Source organism: Solanum stenotomum, chromosome 3 (genome assembly GCF_019186545.1).
Source record: "Solanum stenotomum isolate F172 chromosome 3, ASM1918654v1, whole genome shotgun sequence".
Classification (NCBI taxonomy): domain Eukaryota; kingdom Viridiplantae; phylum Streptophyta; class Magnoliopsida; order Solanales; family Solanaceae; genus Solanum; species Solanum stenotomum.
Window position 1 is genome coordinate 17,077,154 of NC_064284.1, and position 25,860 is coordinate 17,103,013.

Below are 25,860 nucleotides of genomic sequence, written 5' to 3' on the forward strand. Positions count from 1 at the left end.
ATAAATAAATATATATTAGTTAATTAACTAATATAGTTATAGTTTTCATTAATTACCATTCACGGCTTAATTTTAGCTATAATTATTGCACCTCTCTTTCTCTCTCTCGCCTCTATCCACTCTTGTACATATACAAGTACAAATTATACATATATAAATACAAATTGATAAAGTGTATACAATTTCTTCACTAATACAAATTATATTTCATTAATACTATGTATTCATTGATACACATGCATACTAATTATATACATACAGTTATGCAGATATACAAATACAATCATTGATACATATGTATATCAGTAACATATATACAATTATCTGACATGTATACAAATACAAATCGCCTCTCTCCACTCTCTGCCCTCTCTCGCTCGCCTCTCCTCTCCTCTCCTTTCCCAATCTCGCTTGCCTCTCCACTCCTCTCTCCTCCCTCTCACAATCTCGCTCACCATATATATAAATACAATCATTGATACATATGTATATCAGTTACATAAATACAATTATCTGACAGATATACAAATACAATTCGCCTCTCTCCACTCTCTGCCCTCTCTCACTCGCCTCTCTCCTCACTCTAACATGTAGCTACGAATCGTAGTTAGCAAACTATAGCTATGAAGCCTAATTTAAGTTTATTTTAGTGGCTATTTGCGAAATTTCCACTTCTTTTTATAAGTTCATTTATTTTTTAAAATAATTTTGAAAATAACTAATGCATATGCAGTTGAGGTTGAAATTTTGTATCTAAAGTAATTGTAAAAATTATTTTAAATTTCAAGCATAGTGTCTGAATTTGTTTTGCCGATAAATAAATAAATCGTTCTCCGAATTTCAACAATTCAACACCGAAATCTACTTCACATCAGCTTAAAATTAAACAACCAAAAACGAAAACCGAAAAACACCCTTATACAAAGCTAACTTTTCAAAGTTCTTTACTAAGGTCATGATTAAAATTTAAAATAAAATTTATTTTAGTTTATATATTAGTACAAAACTAAACACATATGTTATCAGTACTATATCTTCTATATCTCATTTTTATTCCAAAAATAATAATAATTATGTATCAAAAAATATATTCAATAAATAATTTAATACTTTATTATAACCTACGTAGAGATTGTTGAACGGTTTTACTTTACCTCCTCGAGTTAATAATAAGATCTACGCGATTACATCCTCACTATTGGGCTTTACCGTGGGCATGTCCATCAATTCCATATATATATTTGGCCCAAAATCAATGGGCGGCAGAGCGGCCATGAAATCGACTGCTGTACACAACAGTGAGCTCTGATCTTCCAACAAAATCAGCTCAAGCAAAGAATAGCTACGTAATTGTTTCATCTTTATCCGTTCCTTATTTTCATGCTGGTAGGTGAGTCCAAGCAAAGAATAACAAACCTTTTACTTTTTCCCCCATTTCTGCTTTTCCTAACAAACATGATTTTGTTCTTCATTGATGATTGTGAATTTGTTTTTTACAGCTCAGATTCTTGTAATATTGTATTGTTTTAATTCCTAGCTTTCTCTATTTGATAAATATTTTAATATTGAGTTGTTTTTCGTAATCCTGTCTTTGTCATATCCGCTTAAATTTCTTCTCAGTTTCGTGATTGGTACTTTCACCAAATCCCTCATAAAAATTTCTATCGATGCCGTGCAAGTTAAACCTATCTGGGTTGTAAGCATTTTCTCTTTTAAGGTAAATAAATTTGTTTTTTTTAGGTCGATTGGCTTATGCTTTCCATAGTGTAAAGGGTTTAGTTTTATTGATTTTTCGGGTTTAAATCTTTTGTTTTCTGTAGGAATTGGTCATTTGGGTTTCTGGGGTAAGTGATCAGTTTTTGTCGAATGGATGAATTAGTTGGACCTCGCTTGTACAGCTGCTATAAATGTCGAAACAATGTCTCTCTTCATGATGATATAATCTCTAAGGCATTTCAGGTGATTGTTTTATATCTATGCTTCATTACTTCCTGTTGATGTTTAGTATATATATGATTCTTGAAACTTGATGTATGGTGGTTTAAGTCACAGTATTGCTGTCACGAGAACTTCAAAAGCATAGTCATTATGCTTGCTATAGCTTGTATACGGAATTAGTTGGGGTCAAGCTTTGCGTGTATCTCTTATTATTCAGTAGTAGTTCCCTTTCATTTGTATGTGATCAGTGCTTTCAGATGAATATTATTAACTAAATCCCTCTATTGTATTGAGCTCAAAGTAAAGGATGGGCTTAACTAGTAGTCAAGGAAAACGAAATGAGAAATGAAGAAAAATAAGTGGAATCAACTCACTCTTATTGATGCTTTTTACAACTTCTCGACTTAATTCATCACGGGGATGTAATGATTGTTATTTTTAAGTCCAAGAATTAGTAAATGCATAAACATTGATCTGACAATGGGCAAGGAAGGGCTATTTCTCTTTTGCACTTCAAGAATCAGATAATTCTTAACTAGTTAGTTTTTATTTGTGGTCATCTTGTTTCTGAGTTTAGGTTTTATCTGTGGTCATCTTGTTTCTGAGCCTCGTCCAAAGAAAAGAAATACTATTGCTTTTCAGGGAAGGCATGGCAGAGCTTTTCTGTTTACTCATGTGATGAATATTGTCGTTGGGGCTAAAGAAGACAGAACTCTCATGACTGGTCTTCATACTGTTGCTGATGTACTCTGTGGGGATTGCAATGAGGTTTTGGGCTGGAAGTATGAACGAGCTTATGAGCCAACTCAGAAGTACAAGGAAGGGAAATTCATACTCGAGAAATCTAAAATCGTTAAAGAGAATTGGTAGTCCACCATCAATTTCATTATTGATTCTTTATCTTAATACTCAATGTAAGTAATGTTTATCCTATCTATAATATCACTCATTGTACAGAACATGCTGAACTGAAAAATTACATATGCTCAATTGAAGTTTTGTACTTTCTGTTGTTTCATATAACTCATTGGTATGAAACTCTGTTAGTAAACAAATGCTATACTATTGCTTGAAGTTTTTATTATTCACAATTATCTTCAAACAGTAGATAGCTTCCTGAAGAGTCTGTGACTCTCTATGTGGTATTGTTCTGTGATAAATCAGAGCCGATTTTGGACAATCCCTCTAAATGGCAGGTTAGGATGCCAATCTTAAACCAAAAATTCAGGTTTTTGTATATGTCTACAGCCAGTTCTGGTGTCAAAAAAAGCAATGGCTAAGATGGCAGAGGCCTAGCTGTGACTATTGAAATTTCCTATTATAAGAGCTTGTAGAAGCTCTTGTTCCCCACACTTACAAATTGACTCCTGTTTAAATAATGCCAAGGGCATTAAACTTATTGGCAGTGGATTGTGAAATCACTGTCTCTTAAGTTGGTAGATCCAAGATAGACTAGAATAACATTGGTGAACAATGAAATGATGAACTTGTCAGTCCTTAAAAAGAAAAGATGTCATAAATCATATAGCTGTGGATCGACGAACATAGAACAACAGAAAAAGGTTGCCTCGCTTTTGCACATTTTGAATATCTGTTTAACTGATCATTAGGTTCAGTTCTTGCTGCTTCTAGGAACAGAAAGAATACCAGTGATTCTTGAAAATGATAGAGATGCCAAGGGAAAAGCTTGATTACTATATTAGAAAGTAATAACACTAGAAATTCAAAATTCAAAATTCTAAATAAAAGATCCTATTTCAGTTTCAACAGTTACTAGATCAAGAAGCAGTAGTCTAGTTAGAAACAATCTACTGACTTACTGCGGCACAGAAGAATTTCTCTCGTAAAAAGCTGGCTTGAATTACAAAGTAGAGGTAGAAGAGTAAGAAGATGGGGTCTTCCCGTGGTGCAGCAGCATTAGGTGTCCTGTGTACCATTGGAATGTGTTGTTAAGGAGGAGGGTGATTGTGTTGGCCTCTGTAAGTTACGATCACCTTGGTTGGGTCTTTTGAGCTTTTCTCAACATGTCTCTTTGCTGGACAATTTTTAACTTCAGTACACGAATAGTAGCTCTTTCCAGTTGGACTCGTCGTATACTTTCTCCATCTCCCATGATCCGCCTTACTCAATTCCTCAGCCAATATTTCATGTCTTTCATGTATCTTTCCACGGTAAATAAACATGTTGCCTGACTCAGTACTTGAACTTTGCATCAAGTATCTCGCCTTCTTCTCCTCCTCCTCCTCATTTTCTACAATCAGCAGTGGGGTGTTTGGAATGTGTTGTTTAGGAGGAGGGTGATTGTGTTGGCCTCTGTAAGTTACGATCACCTTGGTTGAGTCTTTTGAGCTTTTCTCAACATGTCTCTTTGCTGGACAATTTTCTACTTCACTGCATGAATAGTAGATCTTTCCAGCTGGATTCGTCGTACACTTTGTCCATTTCCCATGATCCGCCTTACTCAATTCCTCAGCCAATATTTCATGTCTTATATTTATCTTTCTGTGGTAAATAAACATGTTGCCCGACTCAGTACTTGAACTTAGCATCGAGTATCTCGCCTTCTTCTTCTCCTCATGTTCTACAACCATCAGTGGGGTGTTTGGAATAGTTTCAGTTTGGTTTTCTTGGTTACGGGATTGAATTCTTGAATTGGTATTCAGGTTCTTGGCAAGACTGACAACTTCATCTAACCCAAAGTAACGCTTGTTTTCCATGGCGAATGCGTCTGTAAAATCACCAACACAATTTCTTTCTTGTTGGAAAAGAATTGTGTTAACAGAGTTGCCATCGCCATGAACACTGTGATCAACAAGAGCAGAGTTGCCATCCTCATGAACACCGTGATCGACAAGAGCACTAACAGAGTTGTTCATCTTGCTGCAACTTCTCACAATTGCCCATAAATCCCAGTCCTTTTCGTTTTCAGCCATTGCTAACTTTTTTTTTCAAGGGGAAGGCTTCATTCAGTAATGCAGGAAACTTCAAACCCCAACAGTTCGGTTATGGGCAGTTCATTTTTTAACTATTTATAACGAAATTTCAAGAATTATAGAAACAGATACTTAATCACATTGTTTAATAACCCCTTTTTTTAAAAAAAATAAAATGAAATTATATGTATATTTTGAAAAATATTATTCTAGAAATTTAAGTTTCTTAAAAAAAAAATGAGGGAGTAAAACGATTTTCAAGTTTCAACGTTGAAGTAGGTAAAATAAATTTTACATGAGATATTCCACATTAATTGTGTTGTTTTTAGGTTTTAACATATCTCATTTTTACTCTTAACTTATGTCACACTATACATAGTATTTATCTTAGATTATATACAAATATATTTAAAATAATATTTTTTTGCTCACTAAGTAAGAAATTTACTTATTTTCCTTGAAAAAAGTTATGGAAAACATTTTCCTTCCTATCAAACACACCTTTAATCATGTCACTATGTTACTTTAGGGACATGTTTGGCCATAGATATTGCTAAAAATATTTGGAGAAAAAACTTGGAAAATTTTCTTATACATTGCATCTCTAATGTTATGAAATATATTAGGCATTTAAAATGTTACACTTTGTTTTGAAAGTTGTTACATATTATTTCATAATATATGCTATTTTAGTGAAACATATTTAAAATATTTTAATCTAGTATCATTGGATTAATATTTAGTCTTTGAATTGATAGAAATAGTAATTTGTTCAGCTTACATAAGATATCACCAAGACTTTGTGGCAGCATCGAAATTTCAGATGTGTTGATTGATCATCTAGTCATTTAACTTTGGGTTATTTGTCATGAAGTCATTGTTTCTTTTTCTTTTTTCTTCAAAAATCGTTTTGCTTTATCTAATTAAGCTTCTATAGTCGTTTAGGCAAATATTATATTTCTTTGGTAAGATTTAATAACGTGATAAGTTTTATTTTAAAAATTGATTAGTAATATATTAATTAAGAATTTGAACCAATTTGAAAAAAAATAAATTATGCTAAGATTATAAGATGATATCTATTGAAAGATATGTGAGGTCGAAGTGACAGTACATGTAGAAAGAAATTGAGTGAGTAAATTGAAAATATATATTAAATTACCATCATTTTATGAGTTTTTATTTGAATTATTTAGCGTTCATGAAACTACCATGAATTCTTCGTGCTAGATGAATTTATTTTAAAGAATGTTTCCATTTTTATGCACCTTTTAATAAGTTATTTCAAATATTATCATATATTCAATCAATTGATTTTAAATCTTGAAAGAATTATAATGGAGAAATATTGTAGAAGGCATAACACATAAATATGTCTCTTAACTTGACTTTAAATTTTAACTTTGACCTTAAACTTTCAAAGTGCACAATAAGGCACTTCAACTATCCAACCTTAAATAAAAACACACTAAGGTAGCTCCGCCCCTGGTTAGATACCATATGACTTACTACGGCACAAAAGAATTTCAACTAGCTTGAATTACAAATAAGTGTGTACATTTGGTTTTGTATTATTCGGTTTGAATTTTTTAATTTTTAATTTTGAAGAATGTAACCTAATCCGAATCAAAATAAATTTGGTTTGGTTTAGTTTTTCTCTTTCGGTTTGATTTTTTTTCAGTTCACATATTTGGTTGTATCAATAATTAGAAACATTATTAAAGTTTTATATATATATATAAGGAGAAGGAACGAGATTGAATCTCTTAAATATACTTTTGAATATAAATCACAAGTAAAACGTAAAACACAATACTTAAAAGTATATCAATTATAGATGTCCAAACATTAAAAATAAACAAAATCATAATGAAAAATAATAACTAAAAAGGACAAAAGTAGTTAACTTCAGCTTAATTCTAAAACCAAACCAAATTAGAATTCGGTTCCTAATTACAACGTTGAGGTAGAAGATGGAAAAGATGGTTCTTTCCCTCTTCTACCTAATGCGCAGCAGCATTAGGTCTCCTGTGTACCATTGGAATGTTGGTTAGGAGGAGGGTGATTGTGTTGGCCTCTGTAAGATACGATCAGCTTTGTTGAATCTTTTGAGCTTTGCTCAACATGTCTCTTTGCTGGACATTTTTTTTTAACTTCACTACATGAATAGTAGGTCTTTCCAGTTGGACTCGTAGTATTCTTTCTCCATCTCCATTGATCCGCCTTCCCCAATTCCTCAGCCAATATTTCATATCTTTCAGTTCTCTTCCCGCGGTAAATAAACGCGTTGTTCTCCTCCTCCTCCTCCTCGTGTTCTACAATCTCTAGTCGGGTGTTTGGAATAGTTTCAGTTTGGTTTTCTTGGTTGTGGGGTTCAATTCTTGAATTATTGGTATTCAGGTTATTGGCAAGACTGATAACTTCATCTAGCCCAAAGTAATGCTTGTTTTCCATGGCGAATGTGTCTCTAAAATCACCAACACTATTGCTTTCTTTTGAAAAAAGAGTTGTGTCTTGTGTGTTGTTAACAGAGTTGCCATCCTCATTAACACTACTGTGATCGACAAGAGCAGAGTTGACATAAGTAGGATCCTCATGAACACTATGATCGACATGAGCAGAGTTGTTTATCTTGCTGCAACTTCTCACAACTGCCCATATACCCCCGTCATTTTCGTTTTCAGCCATTCACAACTTTTTTCTAGAGGAAGGCTTGTTCAGCTCGACCCAATGGTTAGTTAATCGAGAAACGCAATCTAAAGGTGGCCGGTAGAAGAAAAAGACAGGCAGCAAAAGAGCCTTTTTCTTCTCTCTTGCTCTCTCAAAAAAAATCTCTTTCAAAGACAATACTAATGAGCAATTGAATAATTCTCTCAAATTATCCTATTTATAGAGCGGTGCTAAAGTCAAAACCAACTCCAAATAGGATTATAATTTCAATCTTTTTTTAATAAGATTGGACAAAAAAAAAAGAGAATAATTCCAATCCTTTTCTAGTTAGAATAAAGGGTTAGTTTAGTTTTTTTTTTTTTTGTTGATAATTTATCTTTCGAGATACTATAAGCCCTCGAAATTTACGCTTTAATGAAAATTAGCACTTCAAAATGATGACATGTTTAACTTGGTTGTAAATAAGCAGGTGTTGATGAACATTCTGTCGACTTGAGGGGTAATGGGACAAGGAGCTTGCTTGGATGCTTTATTTGCTATAATGCTGGATTCATCTGCAAATCAGGCTGTAGATATCTTTTCTTTTGATTTATTATTGACAGAAGTGGAGCATAAAACAAATGATCTCATAGCTGAATCATTCAGATCTACATTACGTGCAAACAAAGAAGAAAAGTTCTATTTCGAATCTTTTAATTAAAATCAATAAGTGTTTATAAGTTTCAACATCTAAAATCGTTAAAGAGAATTGGTCCAATTTCATTATTGATTCTTTATCTCAATACTTAGGGGTCGTTTGGTTGGGAGTATAAGTTATTCCGAGATAAGTTAGGAATAACTTATCCATCCCTATAATATAAATGATGGAATAAATAATCCCATGACTATCTACATTTTATCTTGAGATTATTATACCTTATACTTCACGCCAAACAATCTAATGTAGTGATTATCCTATCTATAATGTCACTCATTGTACATAACATGCTGAACTGAAAAATTGCAAATGCTCAATTTAAGATTTGTACTTTCTGTTGTTTCATATAACTCTTCGGTATGCAACTCTGTATCATATAACTGCTTAACTGATCATTAGGTTCAGTTCTTGCTGCTTCTAGGAACAAAAAAAAAATAGCAGAAAATGATCCTATTTCAGTTTCAACGTAACAGTGACTAGATGAAGAAGCAGTAGTGTAGTTAGAAACAAGCTGGACTGAGTAATTACTAGGGCACAAAAGAAGAGGAAGATGGGTCTTCGGGTGGCGCAGCAGCATTAGGGCTCCTGTGTTGGTTAGGAGGAGGGTGATTGTGTTCGCCTCTGTAAGTTACAATCACCTTGGTTGGATCTGTTGACCTTTGCTCAACATGTCTCTTTGCTGGACATTTTTTTTAAAATTCACTACACAAATAGTAGTTCTTTCTAGTTGTACTCGTTTTATTCATTATCCATCTCCACTGTTCCGCCTTCCCAAATTCCTCATACAATATTTCATGTCTTTCAATTCTCTTGCCTGACTCAGTACTTGAACTTTGCATCGAGTATCTCGCCTTCTTCTTCTTCTTCTTCTTCTCTACCTCATGTTCTATAATCACCAGTGGGGTGTTTGGAATAGTTTCAGTTTGGTTTTCTTGGTTGTGGGGTGCAATTCTTGAATTGGTATTCAGGTTCCTGGAAAGACTGATAACTTCATCTAACCCAAAGTAACGCTTGTTTTCCATGGCGAATGCGTCTTTAAAATCACCAACACAATTTCTTTCTTCTTGGAAAAGACTTGTGTTAACAGAGTTGCCATCCTCATGAACAGTGTGATCGACAAGAGCAGAGTAGCCATCCTCATGAACACCATGATCGACAAGAGCAGAGTTGCTCATCTTGCTGCAACTTCTCACAATTGCCCCTAAATCCGAGTCATTTTCGTTTTCAGCCATTGACAACTTTTTTTTTTCAAGGGGAATGCTTCATTCAGTAATGCAGGAAATTTCAAAACCAAACTGATCGTTTATATGGGCAGCTCATTTTCTAACTATTTATGTAACAAAATTTCAAGAATTATAGAAACAGAAACTTAATTACATTGTATTTTAACCGCTTTTTTAAAAATAAAATAAAATTAAATGTACTTATATTTGATCAAGTGGTTGGAGGCACCAAGGGCCAATTCTCATGCACACTATTAATACTCTGTAATACTGCTCTTAGATTTTAAATTCACTTAATTCCTAGCCCTAAATAGGTGATATCAACTTTTTGGGATTAAGTTTTAAGGTGTGTTTGGCACAAAGAAAAATATTTTTAAATTTTCTCATGTTTCGATTAGTCAAACATTTCGAAAAAATATTATTCTAGGAATCCAAGTTTCTTTTAAAAAAAAGGAAGAAGAGGGAGTAAAAATATGAAATAATTTCATTATTATCTAATACCTCCAACCAAACACAAGATAAAATAATCCTACATTTTATCTTGGAATTATTATAACTTATACTTCACACAAAAACGACTCTAATATAGTGTTTATCCTATCTATAATATCACTCATTGTATAGAACATTGCAAATGCGATTTGTACTTTCTGTTATTTCATATAACTCATAGGTTTGCAACTCTGTCAGTAAACAAATGAATACTATTTCTTGAAGTTATTATTATCTGAATGATAACTGCGTAACTGATCATTAGGTTCAGTTCTTGCTGCTTCTAGGGACAATGGAAATAGCAGTGATTCTTGAAAATGATAGAGATGGATGCCAAGGGAAAAGCTTGATTACTATATTAGAAAGTAGTCAAAAATCCGAAATTTCAGCTTCAATGACTAGATCAAGACGCAGTAGGACTGACTTACTACGGCACAAAAGAATTTCTCTTGTAAAAAACTGATTTGTATCTTCCACTGGCGCAGCAACATTAGGGCTCCATTGCAATGTGTTTGTTGGTTAGGAGTTGGGAGTTAGGACTTAGGAGGAGGGTGATTGTGTTGGCCTTTGTAAGTTACGATCACCCTGTTTGGATCTTTTGAGCTTTCCTCAACATGTCTCTTTGCTGGACAATCTTCAACTTCATTACACGTATAGTACTTCTTTCCAGTTTGATTCGACCCATACTTTTTCCATCTCCATTGATCCGCCTTCCATAATTCCTCAGCCAATAATTCATGTGTTTCAGTTTTCTTCCCGTGGCTAGCAAACGCGTTGCCTGACTGATCAGTACTTGAACTTAGCATCGAGTATCTCGCCTTCTTCTTCTCCTCATGTTCTACAACCATCAGTGGTGTGTTTGGAATAGTTTCAGTTTGGTTTTCTTGGTTGTGGGGTTCAATTCTTGAATTGGTGGTATTCAGGTTCTTGGAAAGACTGATAACTTCATCTAACCCAAAGTAACGCTTGTTTTCCATGGCAAATGCGTCTCTAAAATCACCAACACTATTACTTTCTTCTTGGAAAAGACTTGTGCCCTTGTTAACAGAGTTGCCATCCCCATGAACACTGTGATCGACAAGAGCAGAGCTGTTTTCTTTATCAGCCATTGACAGTTTTTTTGAAGGGGAAGGATTCATTCAGTAATGCAGGAAAACAGTCCGTTTTATAACTATTTATGTAACCAAATTTCAAGAATTATAGAAACAGAAACTTAATTACATTGTTTTTTAACCTCTTGTTTTAAAAAAATAAATAAAATGAAATTATATGTATATTTTGGTTTATGTGGTTAGAGGCACCAAGAGTCAATTCTCATGTATCCAATTAATACTCTGTAATATTGCTCTTACATTTTAATTTCAGTTAATTCCTAGCCCCGAATAAATTTAAAATCCCTGAAATGTATTAACATATTTTATTTTAAATATGAAAAGTTTAAATAGAGTTGTAAAAAAATAAAAAATATTTTAAAATGGACTAAAAACTGCAATTTTGGGTTTCCGTCAAAAAAAAGGGAGAAAAGGGACGATGGAATTTCAATTTCTCTTTTCAACGCCAAGCTAGAAAAAGCTGTGAAGACACGGAGAGAGATTCGAACTCTGAATCTCAGACGGAATCTCCATCGGCGGTGTCGGAGCTAATAAGTTCGCTTGAACACTCACACTCTGCAAGGGACTCAGTGACGCACCTGCTGACTTCTCCTCCCTACGTATTCGTGGCCTCTGCGTCATCCTCAAGTTCCTCCGATCCGTTGCCGTGTCCGATGCTACAATCAACCTCTTCTGTCACATCCAATCCATTCCCGATCTTCAAGGTCTCCTCCATTCTCTGAACCCTAGGTTTCGACATTGAATGATTTTTCGTTTTCTATATGTTCAATCACAGCAACTTATGAAAATATAACTCAATGTTATCTGCTATTGGTTAATCGAAACTTTGATATAGAAGTTAGTTATATCAGTCGACATAATGATGTTAATCGAAAGTTGGGGAAATGTAATTGAGATTCATCTGCTGACAAATGTGCTGCAAGGTGTTTAAGCAACAAGAAGTTTTACTTGTTTAAAATCCATTTTGAACTCAGAGGAACTCTGATGGAGTTGGATTTGGCTTTATGGATGGCTCGGTTAGGTGTTTATGTTAGCTCATTAGAATATCATTAAAATGCATAAAATTCGAGCTGAAGCTTTCAAAAGGTATTGAAGTCGTTTGTATAAGCTTCAATCTATTCTTAAGATTGTACGCACAACTGTATTAGCAAGTTACAAACAAATGTTTAGTATCTTCTCGAGTTGAAATGCTGGTTTTGCATTGATGAGACTTTAGGTGCAAGTATTAGAGTGATAACTTGGTATTTGAATGTAAGGGCAGTCTATTCAATTTTTGTTTCATTCCATTTAAAGCAAGTCAAACGATGTTGTCTTTTGACTTGTTCACATTCAATAGAATCTGAGACTTCTGCTGAATACAGCTGAAGCCACAACACCTATGAAATGCAGTAACAACTTATTAATCTTGGAGTTTTAGAGGAACTGACACTTATTCCGTTCATACACACTTATATTCTCATTGATGTTTAGTCTGTGATACTCTTGGGGTAAAATATTCCAGTTTCTGTTGAATGGTTGAAACTTACATTAGTATAGCTCTTATATTCATGATTCGGAACTGGTATTTACAGGGATATTGATTATTGAGTATATGTATATCGAGTTTCAACATTACTTTGCTTAATTTAGTACAGAGGACCAGAGTGTTACCAGAGCTATGCAACAGTGGTTCAAGTTCTTTTTAGACATTTCTTGAGAGATACAGAGGACCAGAGTGTTACCAGTCTAGACCACATATTCACTGTGGAATCTATGGAAATAACCAGTCCGTCAACTGATTCTGAAATTTCTCTAGCACTTAGAGTTCTGGAAGGTTGTTGTCTGATTCATTGTGAGAGTAATGTTTTGGCCCATGAGTACAAGGCAATCCCGGCAAAGTTCCCATATTCATACCAGCATTTGATCTGGTGACTTTCTTCTTCTAATCATACCTCAGTAAGCTGGAAACTATAAGAGTTTTTAAATGATTCTGAAATTATCTGTTTCATGGCATTTTTGCAGCTACTTTTGGTAGTTGTAATAGAGGCTTAGTTTTGTTCCTTTTATTTTATTTTTGATAATTTACCTTTCAAGATTATTTATGCCCTCGAAATTTACGCTTTCATGAAAATTAGCACTTCAAAATGATGACATGTTTAATTTGGTTGGAAATAAGCAGGTGTTGATGAACATACTGTCGACTCAGTACTGGGACGAGGAGCTTGCTTGGATGCTTTAATTGCTATAATGCTGGATTCATCTGCAAATCAGGCGGTAGATATCTTTTCTATTGACTCATCATTGACAGAAGTGGTCTAGAACTAGTTTTTTTGTTACCTGTAATACTTATTTGAAAAGAGTTTGGTAGGAGATTTTTTCTATATTTAGTTAGTATTGAGGAAATCATCCAAAAAAAGTCTATAATAAGTGGCCGCATCTGGATATGTTTCCCACATTTGCAAAGTGACACCTGTTTAAAAAATTCATAGTGCATTAAACTTATTGGCAGTGGATTGTGAAATCACTCTCCCTTAAGTTTGTAGATCCAAGATAGACTAGTTGACTCCAACTGCAGTGTCCATAAAACTCGGGTGAAGAGGTTAGTCGTAGAGAAAGAAGAGGTTGAGAGGGTGTATTAGTAGTACAGATGCATCCTTTGTTCCCCTATGTTCAAGCCGGGAGCCCTATAAGAGTATTTTAAGCATGAGGAATTTAAGACAATTGCTTCGCCTGTCTTATAAGTAAAGGGTAGAGGGTAAATATCTAATGACCTTGGATTTGACAACAGGTCGAGTTTACATATGGCTCATTACACTACAAGTTTCTCATTTTAGTTAGTTCAACTTTTCCAATTTCATGTTTGTTGACCTTCAGTCATTTCTTCATATCCACCAAATAACATTGGTGAACAATGATATGACGAACTTGTCACTCCTTAAAAAGAAAACATGTCCTAAATCATATAGCTGTGCATTGACGAAACATAGAACAACACAAAAAGATTTCCTGTTGTTTTAGCTTATATGCTCTGATCATTAGGTTCAATTCTTGCTGCTTCTTGGAACAAAGGAAATACTAGTGATTCTTGAAAATGATAGAGATGCAAAGGGAAAAGCTTGATTACTATATTAGAAAGAATAACACTAGAAATTCAAAATCCAAATAGAAGATCCTATTTCAGTTTCAACAGTGACTAGTTCAAGACGCAGTAGTCTAGTTAGAAACAATCCCGACTGACTTACTACGGCACAAAAGAATTTCTCTTGTAAAAAACTGGCTTGTTAGTTGAATAACAAAGTAGAGGTAGAAGAGGGAAAAGATGGGTCTTCCACTGGCGCAGCAGCATTAGGACTCCCGTGTACCATTGCAATGTGTTGGTTAGGAGGAGGGTGATTATGTTGGCCTCTATAAGTTACAATCACGTTGTTTGGATCTGTTGAGCTTTTCTGAATATGTCTCCTTGCCGGACAATCGTTAGCTTCATTACACCTATAGTAGCTCTTCAGAAAAGTCGAATCACCAGTTCGCTTCATCCCATACTTTCTCCATCCCCATTGATCTGCCTCACTCAATTTCTCAGCCAATATTTCATATCTTTCAGTGCTCTTCCCGCGGTAACAAAATGCCTTACCTGCCTCAGTACTTGGACTCTGCATCGAGTATCTCACCTTCTTGTTCTTCTTCTTCTCCTCATGTTCTACAATCACCAGTGGTGTGTTCGGAATAGTTTCAGTTTGGTTTTCTTGGTTGTGGGGTTCAATTCTTGAATTGGTATTCAGGTTCTTGGAAAGACTGATAACTTCATCTAACCCAACGTAATGCTTGTTTTCTGTTATGAACGAGTCCGTAAAATCACCAACACGATCAGTTTCTTCTTGGAAAAAAGTTGTGTTTTGTGTGTTGTTAACAGAGTTACCATGAGTAGGATCCTCATGAACACTGTGATCGACAAGAACAGAGGTATTATTAACGTTCATACCATCATGAACAGAGTTGTTCGTCCTGCCGCAACTTCTCACAACTGCCCATAAATCCCAATCGTTTTCGTTTTCGTTTTCGTTTTCAGCCATTGAAAGCCTTGTTCAAGGGGAAGGGGAAGGCTTCATTCATTAATGTAGGATTGTCTCTCTGTATATATGGATTTAGTTTCCATTGAAAACTTTCTTCTAGGGGAAGGCTTCATTAATGCTGGATTCTATATATATGGATTTTGTTTCCATTGGGAAATGGAGTTTAAACAAACTATTTGGATCGGTTCCTATACAAGGCGAGAGATTTATTACTAATTCGATTCTTGAACTATTATTTAGGTAAGGAAATTTGAAGAGTTATGGAAATAAATTTAGAAACTTAATTACATTGTTTTCTAACCCTTTTTTTAAGTGATTGGAGGCACCATATTTTACTTTTTAAATATTTCCTTATTTGAACCATATTAGAAAATCCTATTACTTTTTAAATATTTCCTTATTTGAACTATATTAGAAGTCCTAAACATTTATTACTTTAAAATTTATAGTTTTTTACTTTATATTAATTTTACTTAAATTATGGTAAATAGAAGAAATAAAAATATTAAAGAAAGGCGTTCACTTTTATTATTTAGATCTATATAACATTTATTATTAGGGAAAAGAACTCATATATATATATATATATATAGGATTAGTGGTTCAGTAAATTAAATAAATAGTTTGGGCGGTGAGTCTAATCAAGTAAATATATTGGATTGGGTACAATTTGTGTAGCTTTCTCTTTACTATAGTGTCAATAGTTATTATTTTAAATAATTTATTGATTGACGTGACACACATGCCATGCCATGTATACTAAACTATCTACTACAAACATATTACCGACCATATGGATACATCATTCTCGTTCATGCTACCCAAAAACAATTTACCAGAACATACCACCAGGCACCAGCAATGCTCCTTTGTTTTGTTTTTTGGACTCTTTGGAACAACTGCAATGATAACTATTTCAACCGGATAGATAATTCCCCGAACCATAGGCCAACCTCTACCGCTGTTTTACATAATTTTCATTCGATAGTTATTAACACAGTGGCTCCTCCGCCAGCTTCTTGATTTGAGAATAGTGCACTCGTACAGAGAGGCAAATGAAGTAGCAGATCTACTCACGAAAATTTCTTTTTTGCAAGAACCATCCACTCTTTGTGACAGCCGCTCTCGAAGTTGATCAACGAGGGGATGCCAAACAACGGCTTATACAACATTCACTTACTGATACTAATAGCAATAACATAGTGTTAGCTTCTACTGCTATTTTCTAGGCCTTTGACGTTTGCTGTAATAGTTTTAAATTTTGTATAAAAGTATCTTTCATGACCAAAAAAAAACTACTGTGGTGATGTATATGAAAAAAGTATTTGAGTATATAGGTTAGAATTTCTCTCAAATTATCACCATTTTTTCAAATATTTACCTAAATTATTTGGTGTTCACAAAATTATCATGAACTCATTATGTTAAATAAATTCTTTCTTAAAATATTGTTTATCCCATATGCACTCTCAACAAATTATTTTACCATGTATCCAATCGAATTTGTTTTACTCTAGTAATACTCAAAAGAATCTTTTCACTTGTAACATGACGAGTAGCATTATGTGATAAGTTGAACTTACTATAAATGAAACAAATATTCTGGGTTTTATTTTCTTTTCATCAAAGTTAATTCTATTTCAAAACTTCTAATTAAATGATGATGTAATATCACAAAAAAGAGGGGCAAAAAAAGAAAAAAGAATTTTATTTTTTTTAGTCTAAAGGAAAGGGGAAAAAACGAGAAAAGAGACGAAATTTCAGTTCTCCTTTTAACGCCGAGCTGGAAAAAGCGGTGAAGACACCGGAGCGAAGAAATGTATCTAAAAGCTCCGTTTTGGAGCAAAGATTCGAACTCTGAATCTCAGACGGAATCTCCGTCGGCGGTGGCGGAGCTAATAAGCTCTCTTGAACGGCAGAGACTATACAGGGAGGTGACACTCGCACTCCGCACAGGACTCAGTGATGCACGTGCTGAGTTCTCCTTCCTCCGTATTCGTGGCCTCCGCGTCATCCTCAAGTTCCTCCGATCCGTGGCCGAGTCCGATACTACCATCAACCTCTTCTGTCACAGCCAATCCATTCCCGATCTTCAAGGTTTTCCTCCATTCTCCTCACCCTAGGGTTTCGATGTTCAATGATTTCGTTTTATTTATGTTTCAATTGCAGCAACTTATGAAAATATAATTGAATGTTACTTATCTCCAATTGGTTAACCGAAACATTGATGGGGAAGTTGGTTATATAGATGTGAATGTGGAAATTCTATAATGACATTAATGGGAAATTGGGAATATGTAGTTGAGGTTCATCTTCTGACAAATGTGCTGCAAGTAGTTTAGGAAAAAAGAAGTTTTGCTTGTCTAAATCCATTTATACCGCAGATGAACTTTTATGGAATTGGTTTTGGCTTCACGGAGAGGCTCAGTTAGGTTTTATATCAGCTCATTATAAGATCATTAGAAGGCATGAAATCTGAGCTGCATTTCTTGTTCTTACTACAATATTTTGAATCTACTCTGAAGTTTTCAAAAGGTATTAAAGTCGTTCGTTTAAGATTGTTCGCACAACTGTATTAGCAGGTTACGAACAGATGTTTGGTTTCTTCTCGAGTTGGAATGCTTGTTTAGTATTGATGAGGATTGAGGTGCAAGTAGTAAACGATAAATTGGTAATTGCATGTAAGGGAAGCCTGTTCAATTACTGTTCCATTCTATTTAAAACAAGTCAAACAATGTTGTTTTTGACTTGTTCAGATTCGATAAGGATCTGAGACTTCAGCTGGATACAGATGAAGCCAGAACAGCTGTGAAATGCAGTAACTACTAATTAATCTTGGAACTTTAGGGGCAGTGACACCTATTCCATTCATATACTTATATTCTCATTGATGCTTATTCTGTAATTTTCTGGGGTGAAACCTTCCAGTTTCTGTTGAATGGTTGAAACTTACATCAGAAAATCTTCTAGTTTCGAGATTACTTTGCTTAATTTAGAAAATGGATCAGGCTATTAACTGTGTGAGCTATGTAACAGTGGTTCCAGTTCTTTTCAGACATTCCTTGAGAGATACAGAGGACCAGAATGTTACCAGTCTAGACCACATATTTACTGTGGAACCTATGGAAATAACCAGCCCATCAACTGATTCTGAAGTTTCTCTAGCACTTAGAGTTCTGGAAGGTTGTTGTCTGATTCACTGCGAGAGTAATGTTTTGGCTCATCAGTACAAGGCAATCCCGGTAAAGTTCCCCCATACATCATATTTTCTCACCAGAATTTGATCTGATAACTTTTTTCTTCTCTAATCATGGCTCCCACTTAGCTGGAAACTATAAGCGTCTTCAAATGATTCTGAAATGATCTGTTCCATGGCATTTTTGCTGGTACCTTTGGTAGTTGATAAAGAGGCTTAGCTGTTCTCTCTCTCTCTCTTTTTTGTTGATAATTTACCTTTGGAGATTATTTATGCCCTCAAATTTACACTTTCATGAATATAAGCACTTCAAAATGATGGCATAGTTAACTTGACTGGAAATAAGCAGGTGTTGATGAACATATTGTCGACTCGAGGGGTACTGGGACAAGGAGCATGCTTGGATGCTTTAATTGCTATAATGCTGGATTCATCTGCCAATCAGGCGGTAGATATCTTTTCTTTTGACTTATTATTGACAGAAGTGGTCTAGAACCAGTTCTTTTTCCCTGTAATACTTATTTGAAAAGAATTTGGTATGAGATGCTTTCTATATTCAGTTAGTATTGAGGAGATCATCCTAAAAAAGTGTTTATTTTAAGTGGCCACATCTGGATAGTTTCCTCATTTAACTGAAGAATACAAGATAAAAAACACTTGTGGTTTTAAAGAAGTAGGTTCAATTCAAGATTTATGCATCTCCATATCTATTTAATCCTTAGATGATCTGTACTTTGTTTATTTAGTAATTAAGCCCATTATTCAATCCACTGGTTGGTGATGTACTAGGATTTTGAGGCTTGCAATGGCATTGAGGAAGTTGCCATACTGATTAGAGACAAACAAGTAGATGAAAAATTGAGGTATTTCATCTCTTTAAGCTCGTTTCTTTTTAATTACGACATAAAATCTCTTGCAATGTTCATGCCGTTCTAATCATATTGACTTTCTTTTCCATCAAGATCATACTGCATGTTAGTTCTAGTGTTTCCACCCATTCCTTTTTTCCTCGTGGAAGTTGGACCTGGTACTCCCTCCTCTGTCTCTCGGGTGGTTTAGAAAATATTTTGGTGGTGTATGGCTGATACCTAGGGAAGTATGATAGTGCCATTCCAATCTAGGAAAAAAAGAAGAAGCAAAACCGTGACATGAAGGCTTGAATTTGCTTAGCAATTCTGCTTGAATTGTTCTGAGAATTATTAATTTTTCCAGGCTCAAGTGTGGAGAATTTCTACTGCTTCTCATTGGACATGTAAACGGGAGGGAGAGGCCTCCCATGGCAACAATTCATGAAGACATAAGGCGATTTCTAGGTGAGAAATCTGCATCATTGATATGGGCAGCTAGTCAATTTGGTTCAACCCTTGATCCAGAACAGAGATTGACAGCTTTGCAAATTCAAGGCCGTAGAGTACTGGAGTCAATAGACCTTTATTGACCATAAAGTTTCAGCAATTTTTGTCCCTGTGTGATGTCCAGAAGCTTCAGAGAAGTGGCAATTTCACTTGGAGGCATATCCTTGCAACAAGGATCGACTACTAGGCTATCCAGAAGCTACAATAGGAAGATACGTTAATTCTGGTGACATTACAATACCACAATGTGAATAATTGTGAATTGTTTGTTCTATACAAAAGTACAATGCTCTCTAGTTTTCTGCTCTTATTTGTGATGTCAATATATTTAACATTTCATAAATCTCATCTGTTTTTTGATGAGATGTATCACAAGCTACAAATACGTGTATTTCACCTTTATCTTCAAGCCAACTACATCCAGGATTTTTGTGCATTTTCCTCTCATTGATGAGTTGTCTTATTTTGGCAAGATCACCCCATCTGCCTACAGAAGCATATAAATTTGCTACCATGACATGGTTCCCTGTGTTTCCTGGTTCTAGCTTGATAAGCTTGTTTGCTGCAATTTCACCTACCTCAAGATTCCCATGGATAACGCAGCCTCCAAGCAAGGCACCCCAGATCACTGTATCAGGATCCAAGGGCATCTCGTTAACGACCTTCAATGCTTCATTTATCTTACCTGTCCGACTTAAAAGGTCAACCATGCATGTGTAGTGTTTTAATGTTGGTTTCACATTATAAGATCTCATTAAATTGAAGAATTCAAGCCCCGTCTCTACTAGTCCTGCATGGACACATGAAGAAAGAGCTGACAAGAAGGTTATGTCATCAGGTATGAATCCATTGTTTAGTATTCTGATGAAGAACGCAATTCCTTCCTCCCCATGTCCGTGCATAGCGTATGCAGTAAGCATTGTATTCTCCGTGACCAAGTTATACTTTTTAATGTTATCATAAGCCAGTCTAGCATGCTTAACACATCCACATTTTGCATACATGTCAACAACAGCCGATCCTATGTGGGTGTCTGAGTCATATCCAAACCTAATTGCATACGCATGAATCTGTTTTCCACGGTCAAGAGTTGCTAACCTCGAGCAGGCGGGTAGTACTGTTCCAATCGTGTAAATATCAGGTCTCAAACCTGAGGATTGCATTTCCAGAAACAACTGCAGAGCTGACTCGTTATGGGCGTTCTCAACATGGCCAGCAATAATACTGTTCCAAGTATAGATATTTGGATCAAATCCGTCTGCCTTCATCTTCTCAAGAGTGGATTCAACACTAATCATGTCGTCAGAGCGGGCATAGCCAGATATCAAAGCGTTCCATGTCGATATATCCCTCCCATTTACCTCATCAAAAGCTTTCTGAGCAGCACCAACATCCAGACATTTGCTATACAACTCTACAAGTGCCCCACCAACAAAAGGATCTGTTTGCAGACCCCTACCAATTGCATAGGAATGTATCTCCTTCCCACGTCTTAACAACCCCATATCAGCACAAGCAGCAAGGGCACTGCCAAGTGTGAATGAATCTGCTTCAATTTCTTCCTTCTGCATTACCTGGTGAAACATATTCAAAGCTTCATTGAACTTAAAGTTGTTTACATAACCTGAAATCATTGAATTCCATGAAATTATATCCTCACACTTCCCTTCATGTTCCATTTGATAAAACAGCTCTTGAGCTTTTGAAATTTCCCCATTCTCAAAGTATCCCACTAACATGGTGTTGTAAGACACATCATTTTTCATCGAATACATTGAAAATATTAGGAGGGCACTCTCCATATCCCCACACCTCCTATAAACATCAACTAAGCCATTAACAACGAAAGAGTTAGACATCAATTCATGTCTGGTGAGATATCCATGAATTTCTTTTCCCAAATATAGCATTTGTAATCTACCACAAGCAGGAAGTACACTCGCCAATGTCTGGGCATTTGGCTGGAATCCAGCAACTTGCATTCTGTAGAGATATTCAATGGCCTCTTCGTCGTATCCATTCTGTGAAAATCCACCAACCAAAGCACTCCAAGAAATAAAATTTGGAGTAAAATGGTCCTCAGCAGACATCATATTAAAAACTTCAAGAGCTTCAGTTAACATTCCATTGGCAGCAAAAGCAGTAATAACTGAATTCCAAGAAACACAATCCCTCTTCAACATTTTGTTCAAAACCTCTTTCACATTATCCAAACTCCCACATTTCCCATACATATCAATCAAAGCATTGCCCACATAAACATTGGATGCAAATCCATACTTTATCACTGTACCATGTAATTGCTTGCCCAATTCAATGCCACCATAACCACAACAAATCTTCAACACCACCGGGAACAAGAAAAACTCCAATTCAAACTCCTCAAATCGCACCTGCCTAAAACACTCAAAAGCTTCCTCAAAAAGCCCATTACTTAAATAGACATTAAGAATAGCTGTCCACGAATACAAGTTTCTTTCACGCATTTTATCAAACAGTTGGACTGCATCATCAAAACAACCACATTTCCCATACATCTGAAGCAGCTTAGTTTCAACAAACTCGTGTCCATGAAACCCATTTTTGAGTGCTTGTGCGTGGACTTGTTTACCCAGGTTGGGGCATTTGCAGGAATCAAGAACTGAAGCATAGCTGCTTGAACTTAAAAAGTCATCCAAAGGAGAGAAATGAGCCTGCTCCGTCGAGATGGGCGGTGGAAAATCCCGTCGCCGGGGTAGATTTGATATTTTAAAGGAAAGCTTAGAAGCTCTGAAATTAAAGGAATCATTGGGTGGCTGTAATGGGAGTGGCTGAGCAATGGGTTCAAACAGGGAGACCATTTCGAGCATAATGTGAAGCGGGGATATTCCAACTTCACATTTACACAATTCGATAAAAGATAATAAATAATCCTAATGTTTTTCATTTTACTTTGGTCCTATACTAAATATATAGTTTCTTATTTTAGAATTTTATAATATTATTAATCAAATATACTCTCTTCATTTTAATTTTAGAATTATCCATTCATTTCATAAAATAGACAAATATTGTTGGACACATCTCAAAATAGTATAATGGACAACTATTATTAAATGGAGGGAGTAATAATATTAATAAAAGTAATTAATAGACTCACTAAAACTTCCCAAGTAATTTTTTTTCAAAAAATGCCCTTAACGTATCCCAAATGGTTCAAAAATGCCCTCAATCCACCTTTTGGTTTAAAAATGCCCTCAACGTTTTTTTAAGGTTTAAAATTGCCCTTTTTTAACAGCCAATTGACATGGCAAATGACGAGTCATTAAATTACACAAATGGCTTCATCTTATTGGTCCACCTAATTTTTTAAAAATCCAGCCCAACAACCCGACCCATCTATGCTACAAAAACTCAACCCACCCAGCAACCCGTTTACATATTAACCTAACATATCTTTGAACTCCATTTTAGCGCGATTCTCAGTCTTTTTTTGTAGCAGCCGAGGATGGTAGTTTAGGGTTGCAAATCACAACACCTTCGAGGTGCGAATGAAATTGTGTCATTTTGGAATGGTGGTAGCAGTCGAGGATGATAGATCATGGAGGGGCTTTTCCATTTTGGAATTGTTGGCTCTGTTAGCGAGTTGACTAACTGTGTCATTGAAATAAATGGAGTTCTAATGCAATAAATGGTGAAAGAAATGGATCATAAGCAAGAACAACCCAAAAATTTAATGACGAAAAATGCATAGAATTGCGAGCATCCTCAGAATTAACATGTCGACATTGAAAAAAATTCATTATAGCACTGTTCCGAATTGTCCTGAAAAGTGACAAGAAAAAATTTATATGCTGAAATCAAATAACAAAGAATATGGCAAGAAAGTGAAAATCCAGATTCTAGTACACATATTCCAATGAAAGAAGACAGAGATCATCTTTAGTTTGGATAGACATATTGTGAAGTTTGAAAATTTTCTTTGCATCCTAAGCTCATGCTCTGCAATTAACTAGAGAATGGAGAACCAATGAATTGAAAGAGAAGAAAGAAGAGAACTAGAGCTAATTGGAATTAAAGACCCAAAAACGATCAGCCTATTGGGTCATATTTTTCGAAATGGGTTTTTAGAATAAATGGGTCATATATTTTGAAATGGATAAAGAAAATCCATATCACATTTGCCATGTCAGCCGGATGTTAAAAAAGGGCAATTTTAAACCTTAAAAAAACGTTGAGGGCATTTTTAAATCAAAAGATAGATGGAGAGCATTTTTGAACCATTTGGGATACGTTAAGGACATTTTTAACCCTTTTCCCTTTTTGATATTACCATTAGCTTAAGTAACGCAAACAAATGATGGTTAGGTGAGAAAATCTTTTTTAGCTCTTTGAATGAAATGGACATGTGATAGAAAAACTGACGAAGTTTGTGAAGTATTGGAAATGACATTTTTTTTATTCAGAGATAAAATCTTGATAAAATTACCCTTATCTAAAATACGCAAGAAAAAAACATATTATGATTTGAAACTTTTTCATATAAAATATTATGATCATATTATAAGATATGCAACTTGAGTTCTACATCAGTAAATCAAAAGGCTTATATGAAATTTATATAGCCTTGATTTTATCACTTTAATAACTAGTTTTTGCGATGTAATTCTCCCTACATTGTATAATGATAATAGAGTTACTTATCCCTTTTATTCACACCGTGCTATAGAGGTGCATAAGCGCATGACTTGAAAAATGCTATATAGGGAAGAGCTATCTATTTATGGTAGAATGAAAGCTACCTAGTGTGAAACATATTGATAGAACTCTCATTAGGACTTTATCAAATGCTTTTTATAGGTCAGTAAATACCATATAGGTAAGTCTATTTTTGTTTTCTTATCATGTTCCATCAATTTCATTACATGTTCTATGGCTTCTGTATTCGTATATCTTGACATGAATTCAAATTGGTTCTCAAAAATAAACAAAACTCTCCTTCGCCATTCTCGATCTTCAATACTCTCATAATATGACTTAGCAGCTTGATATCCTATATAATCTAACAAAAATTATTAGATAAAGAGAGTCTTGTTTCAACAATAAAAATTCTCTCCATAATTTACAAATTATGAATTTGAACTGTAAAACGACATACTAATATTTGTAGTTAATTACATCTTTTAAGGTAACTCTTTTCTGAACTCTACATAAACACGAGATGTTTCATCCAATCGAGCTACTCATTTTTAACCTTATTAAGGTGCTAGATATATAATTACTCTTCTTTATCTTCCTTTTCATGTGATTCGACAGTACGTCAGCTAACCGACAAAATTGCCGGTCATAAATTTCTGTTCACACGTTGTTTCTTCTGTTATCACTTTGGGACATGCATATTTATCGAGTCCGAAATTAAAAGGGCAATAATTTTTTTCGAAAATTCCAAAAGGGCAACTCAATTAATTATGAAACCAAAAGGGTAATAATTTTTAACACCATTTAAATTAGGTTTTCTAAAACGAGGCTCATGAGCCTTACAAGGCTCAAATTCCAATGAGCCTTGTAAGGCTCTGCCATCAATGAGCCTTNTCTCTCCATAATTTACAAATTATGAATTTGAACTGTAAAACGACATACTAATATTTGTAGTTAATTACATCTTTTAAGGTAACTCTTTTCTGAACTCTACATAAACACGAGATGTTTCATCCAATCGAGCTACTCATTTTTAACCTTATTAAGGTGCTAGATATATAATTACTCTTCTTTATCTTCCTTTTCATGTGATTCGTTAGTACGTCAGCTAACCGACAAAATTGCCGGTCATAAATTTATGTTCACATGTTGTTTCTTCTGTTATCACTTTGGACATGCATATTTACCGAGTCCGAAATCAAAAGGGCAATAAATTTTTTCGAAAATTCCAAAAGGACAACTCAATTAATTATGAAATCAAAAGGGTAACAATTTTTAACACCGTTTAAATTAGGTTTTTTAAAATGAGGCTCAAATTTCAATGAACCTTAAAAGGCTCAAATTCCAATGAGCCTTACAAGGCTCAGCCGCCAATGAGCCTTGCAGGGTTTTTTTAAAAAATATTCTCGTTTTATTTTCTTGTTTGTTAAAAGTCTAATAATAATACATAGTTGTTGATATGATGCATAAAGATAGTTTAGACCTTATTGCTAGCCATTACTTTGTGTTTTTCAAACG

At 34.8% G+C, this 25,860-nt stretch overlaps 8 protein-coding genes across 11 annotated transcripts; 3 read left to right on the forward strand and 5 right to left on the reverse strand.

The window, feature by feature from the left end:
- Window positions 1-1,253: 1,253 nt before the first annotated feature.
- LOC125860819 (protein yippee-like At4g27745) lies at window positions 1,254-2,950 on the forward strand. 3 transcript variants are annotated; one of them, XM_049540843.1, is made up of 4 exons: window positions 1,254-1,390; window positions 1,621-1,717; window positions 1,821-1,959; window positions 2,581-2,950. In XM_049540843.1, exons 3-4 carry the CDS (start codon window positions 1,867-1,869, stop codon window positions 2,806-2,808), a joined length of 321 nt encoding a protein of 106 aa, XP_049396800.1. In that variant the 5' UTR covers window positions 1,254-1,390; window positions 1,621-1,717; window positions 1,821-1,866; the 3' UTR covers window positions 2,809-2,950. The 3 variants fall into 3 exon arrangements, with proteins under 3 accessions (XP_049396800.1, XP_049396801.1, XP_049396802.1); XM_049540844.1 differs by having other exon boundaries at window positions 1,262-1,386; XM_049540845.1 differs by having other exon boundaries at window positions 1,282-1,298.
- Window positions 2,951-3,887: 937 nt separating this feature from the next.
- On the reverse strand, window positions 3,888-4,871 carry LOC125858738 (WRKY transcription factor 22-like). Its single transcript, XM_049538552.1, has one exon. It carries the CDS (start codon window positions 4,869-4,871, stop codon window positions 3,888-3,890), a length of 984 nt encoding a protein of 327 aa, XP_049394509.1.
- A 2,019-nt stretch (window positions 4,872-6,890) lies between these two features.
- On the reverse strand, window positions 6,891-7,559 carry LOC125858740 (WRKY transcription factor 22-like). Its single transcript, XM_049538553.1, has one exon. It carries the CDS (start codon window positions 7,557-7,559, stop codon window positions 6,891-6,893), a length of 669 nt encoding a protein of 222 aa, XP_049394510.1.
- Window positions 7,560-10,486: 2,927 nt separating this feature from the next.
- Window positions 10,487-11,062, reverse strand: LOC125858741 (probable WRKY transcription factor 33). The gene has a single exon (XM_049538554.1). It carries the CDS (start codon window positions 11,060-11,062, stop codon window positions 10,487-10,489), a length of 576 nt encoding a protein of 191 aa, XP_049394511.1.
- Window positions 11,063-11,466: 404 nt separating this feature from the next.
- On the forward strand, window positions 11,467-13,542 carry LOC125858270 (uncharacterized). Its single transcript, XM_049537990.1, has 3 exons — window positions 11,467-11,769; window positions 12,695-12,937; window positions 13,224-13,542. Exons 1-3 carry the CDS (start codon window positions 11,719-11,721, stop codon window positions 13,281-13,283), a joined length of 354 nt encoding a protein of 117 aa, XP_049393947.1. The 5' UTR covers window positions 11,467-11,718; the 3' UTR covers window positions 13,284-13,542.
- Window positions 13,543-14,325: 783 nt separating this feature from the next.
- Window positions 14,326-15,114, reverse strand: LOC125858742 (WRKY transcription factor 22-like). Its single transcript, XM_049538555.1, has one exon. The coding sequence runs from the start codon at window positions 15,112-15,114 to the stop codon at window positions 14,326-14,328; it is 789 nt and encodes a 262-aa protein (XP_049394512.1).
- Window positions 15,115-16,852: 1,738 nt separating this feature from the next.
- On the forward strand, window positions 16,853-20,067 carry LOC125858269 (uncharacterized). Of its 2 annotated transcripts, none has more exons than XM_049537989.1 (5): window positions 16,853-17,211; window positions 18,151-18,356; window positions 18,660-18,758; window positions 19,100-19,173; window positions 19,273-19,427. In XM_049537989.1, exons 1-5 carry the CDS (start codon window positions 16,932-16,934, stop codon window positions 19,367-19,369), a joined length of 756 nt encoding a protein of 251 aa, XP_049393946.1. In that variant the 5' UTR covers window positions 16,853-16,931; the 3' UTR covers window positions 19,370-19,427. The 2 variants fall into 2 exon arrangements, with proteins under 2 accessions (XP_049393946.1, XP_049393945.1); XM_049537988.1 differs by lacking the exon at window positions 19,273-19,427 and adding an exon at window positions 19,523-20,067 and having other exon boundaries at window positions 16,855-17,211.
- Window positions 19,866-22,555, reverse strand: LOC125858268 (pentatricopeptide repeat-containing protein At2g13600-like). The gene has a single exon (XM_049537987.1). The coding sequence runs from the start codon at window positions 22,512-22,514 to the stop codon at window positions 19,959-19,961; it is 2,556 nt and encodes an 851-aa protein (XP_049393944.1). The 5' UTR covers window positions 22,515-22,555; the 3' UTR covers window positions 19,866-19,958.
- Between the last annotated feature and the right edge of the window lie 3,305 nt (window positions 22,556-25,860).

Excerpts from the sequence above, each read along its gene's own strand:
- LOC125858741 (XM_049538554.1), bottom strand. The coding sequence starts at position 11,062 with ATGGCTGATAAAGAAAACAGCTCTGCTCTTGTCGATCACAGTGTTCAT.
- LOC125858742 (XM_049538555.1), bottom strand. The coding sequence starts at position 15,114 with ATGGCTGAAAACGAAAACGAAAACGAAAACGATTGGGATTTATGGGCA.
- LOC125858740 (XM_049538553.1), bottom strand. The coding sequence starts at position 7,559 with ATGGCTGAAAACGAAAATGACGGGGGTATATGGGCAGTTGTGAGAAGT.
- LOC125858268 (XM_049537987.1), bottom strand. The coding sequence starts at position 22,514 with ATGCTCGAAATGGTCTCCCTGTTTGAACCCATTGCTCAGCCACTCCCA.
- LOC125858270 (XM_049537990.1), top strand. The coding sequence starts at position 11,719 with ATGCTACAATCAACCTCTTCTGTCACATCCAATCCATTCCCGATCTTC. Across the intron at positions 11,770-12,694 it reads ATCCATTCCCGATCTTCAAG|TACAGAGGACCAGAGTGTTA; the intron begins GTCTCCTCCATT and ends TGCTTAATTTAG. Across the intron at positions 12,938-13,223 it reads ATGAGTACAAGGCAATCCCG|GTGTTGATGAACATACTGTC; the intron begins GCAAAGTTCCCA and ends GGAAATAAGCAG.
- LOC125860819 (XM_049540843.1), top strand. The coding sequence starts at position 1,867 with ATGGATGAATTAGTTGGACCTCGCTTGTACAGCTGCTATAAATGTCGA. Across the intron at positions 1,960-2,580 it reads TAATCTCTAAGGCATTTCAG|GGAAGGCATGGCAGAGCTTT; the intron begins GTGATTGTTTTA and ends ATTGCTTTTCAG.
- LOC125858738 (XM_049538552.1), bottom strand. The coding sequence starts at position 4,871 with ATGGCTGAAAACGAAAAGGACTGGGATTTATGGGCAATTGTGAGAAGT.
- LOC125858269 (XM_049537988.1), top strand. The coding sequence starts at position 16,932 with ATGTATCTAAAAGCTCCGTTTTGGAGCAAAGATTCGAACTCTGAATCT. Across the intron at positions 18,759-19,099 it reads ATTCATCTGCCAATCAGGCG|GATTTTGAGGCTTGCAATGG; the intron begins GTAGATATCTTT and ends GTGATGTACTAG. Across the intron at positions 19,174-19,522 it reads CAAGTAGATGAAAAATTGAG|GCTCAAGTGTGGAGAATTTC; the intron begins GTATTTCATCTC and ends TAATTTTTCCAG.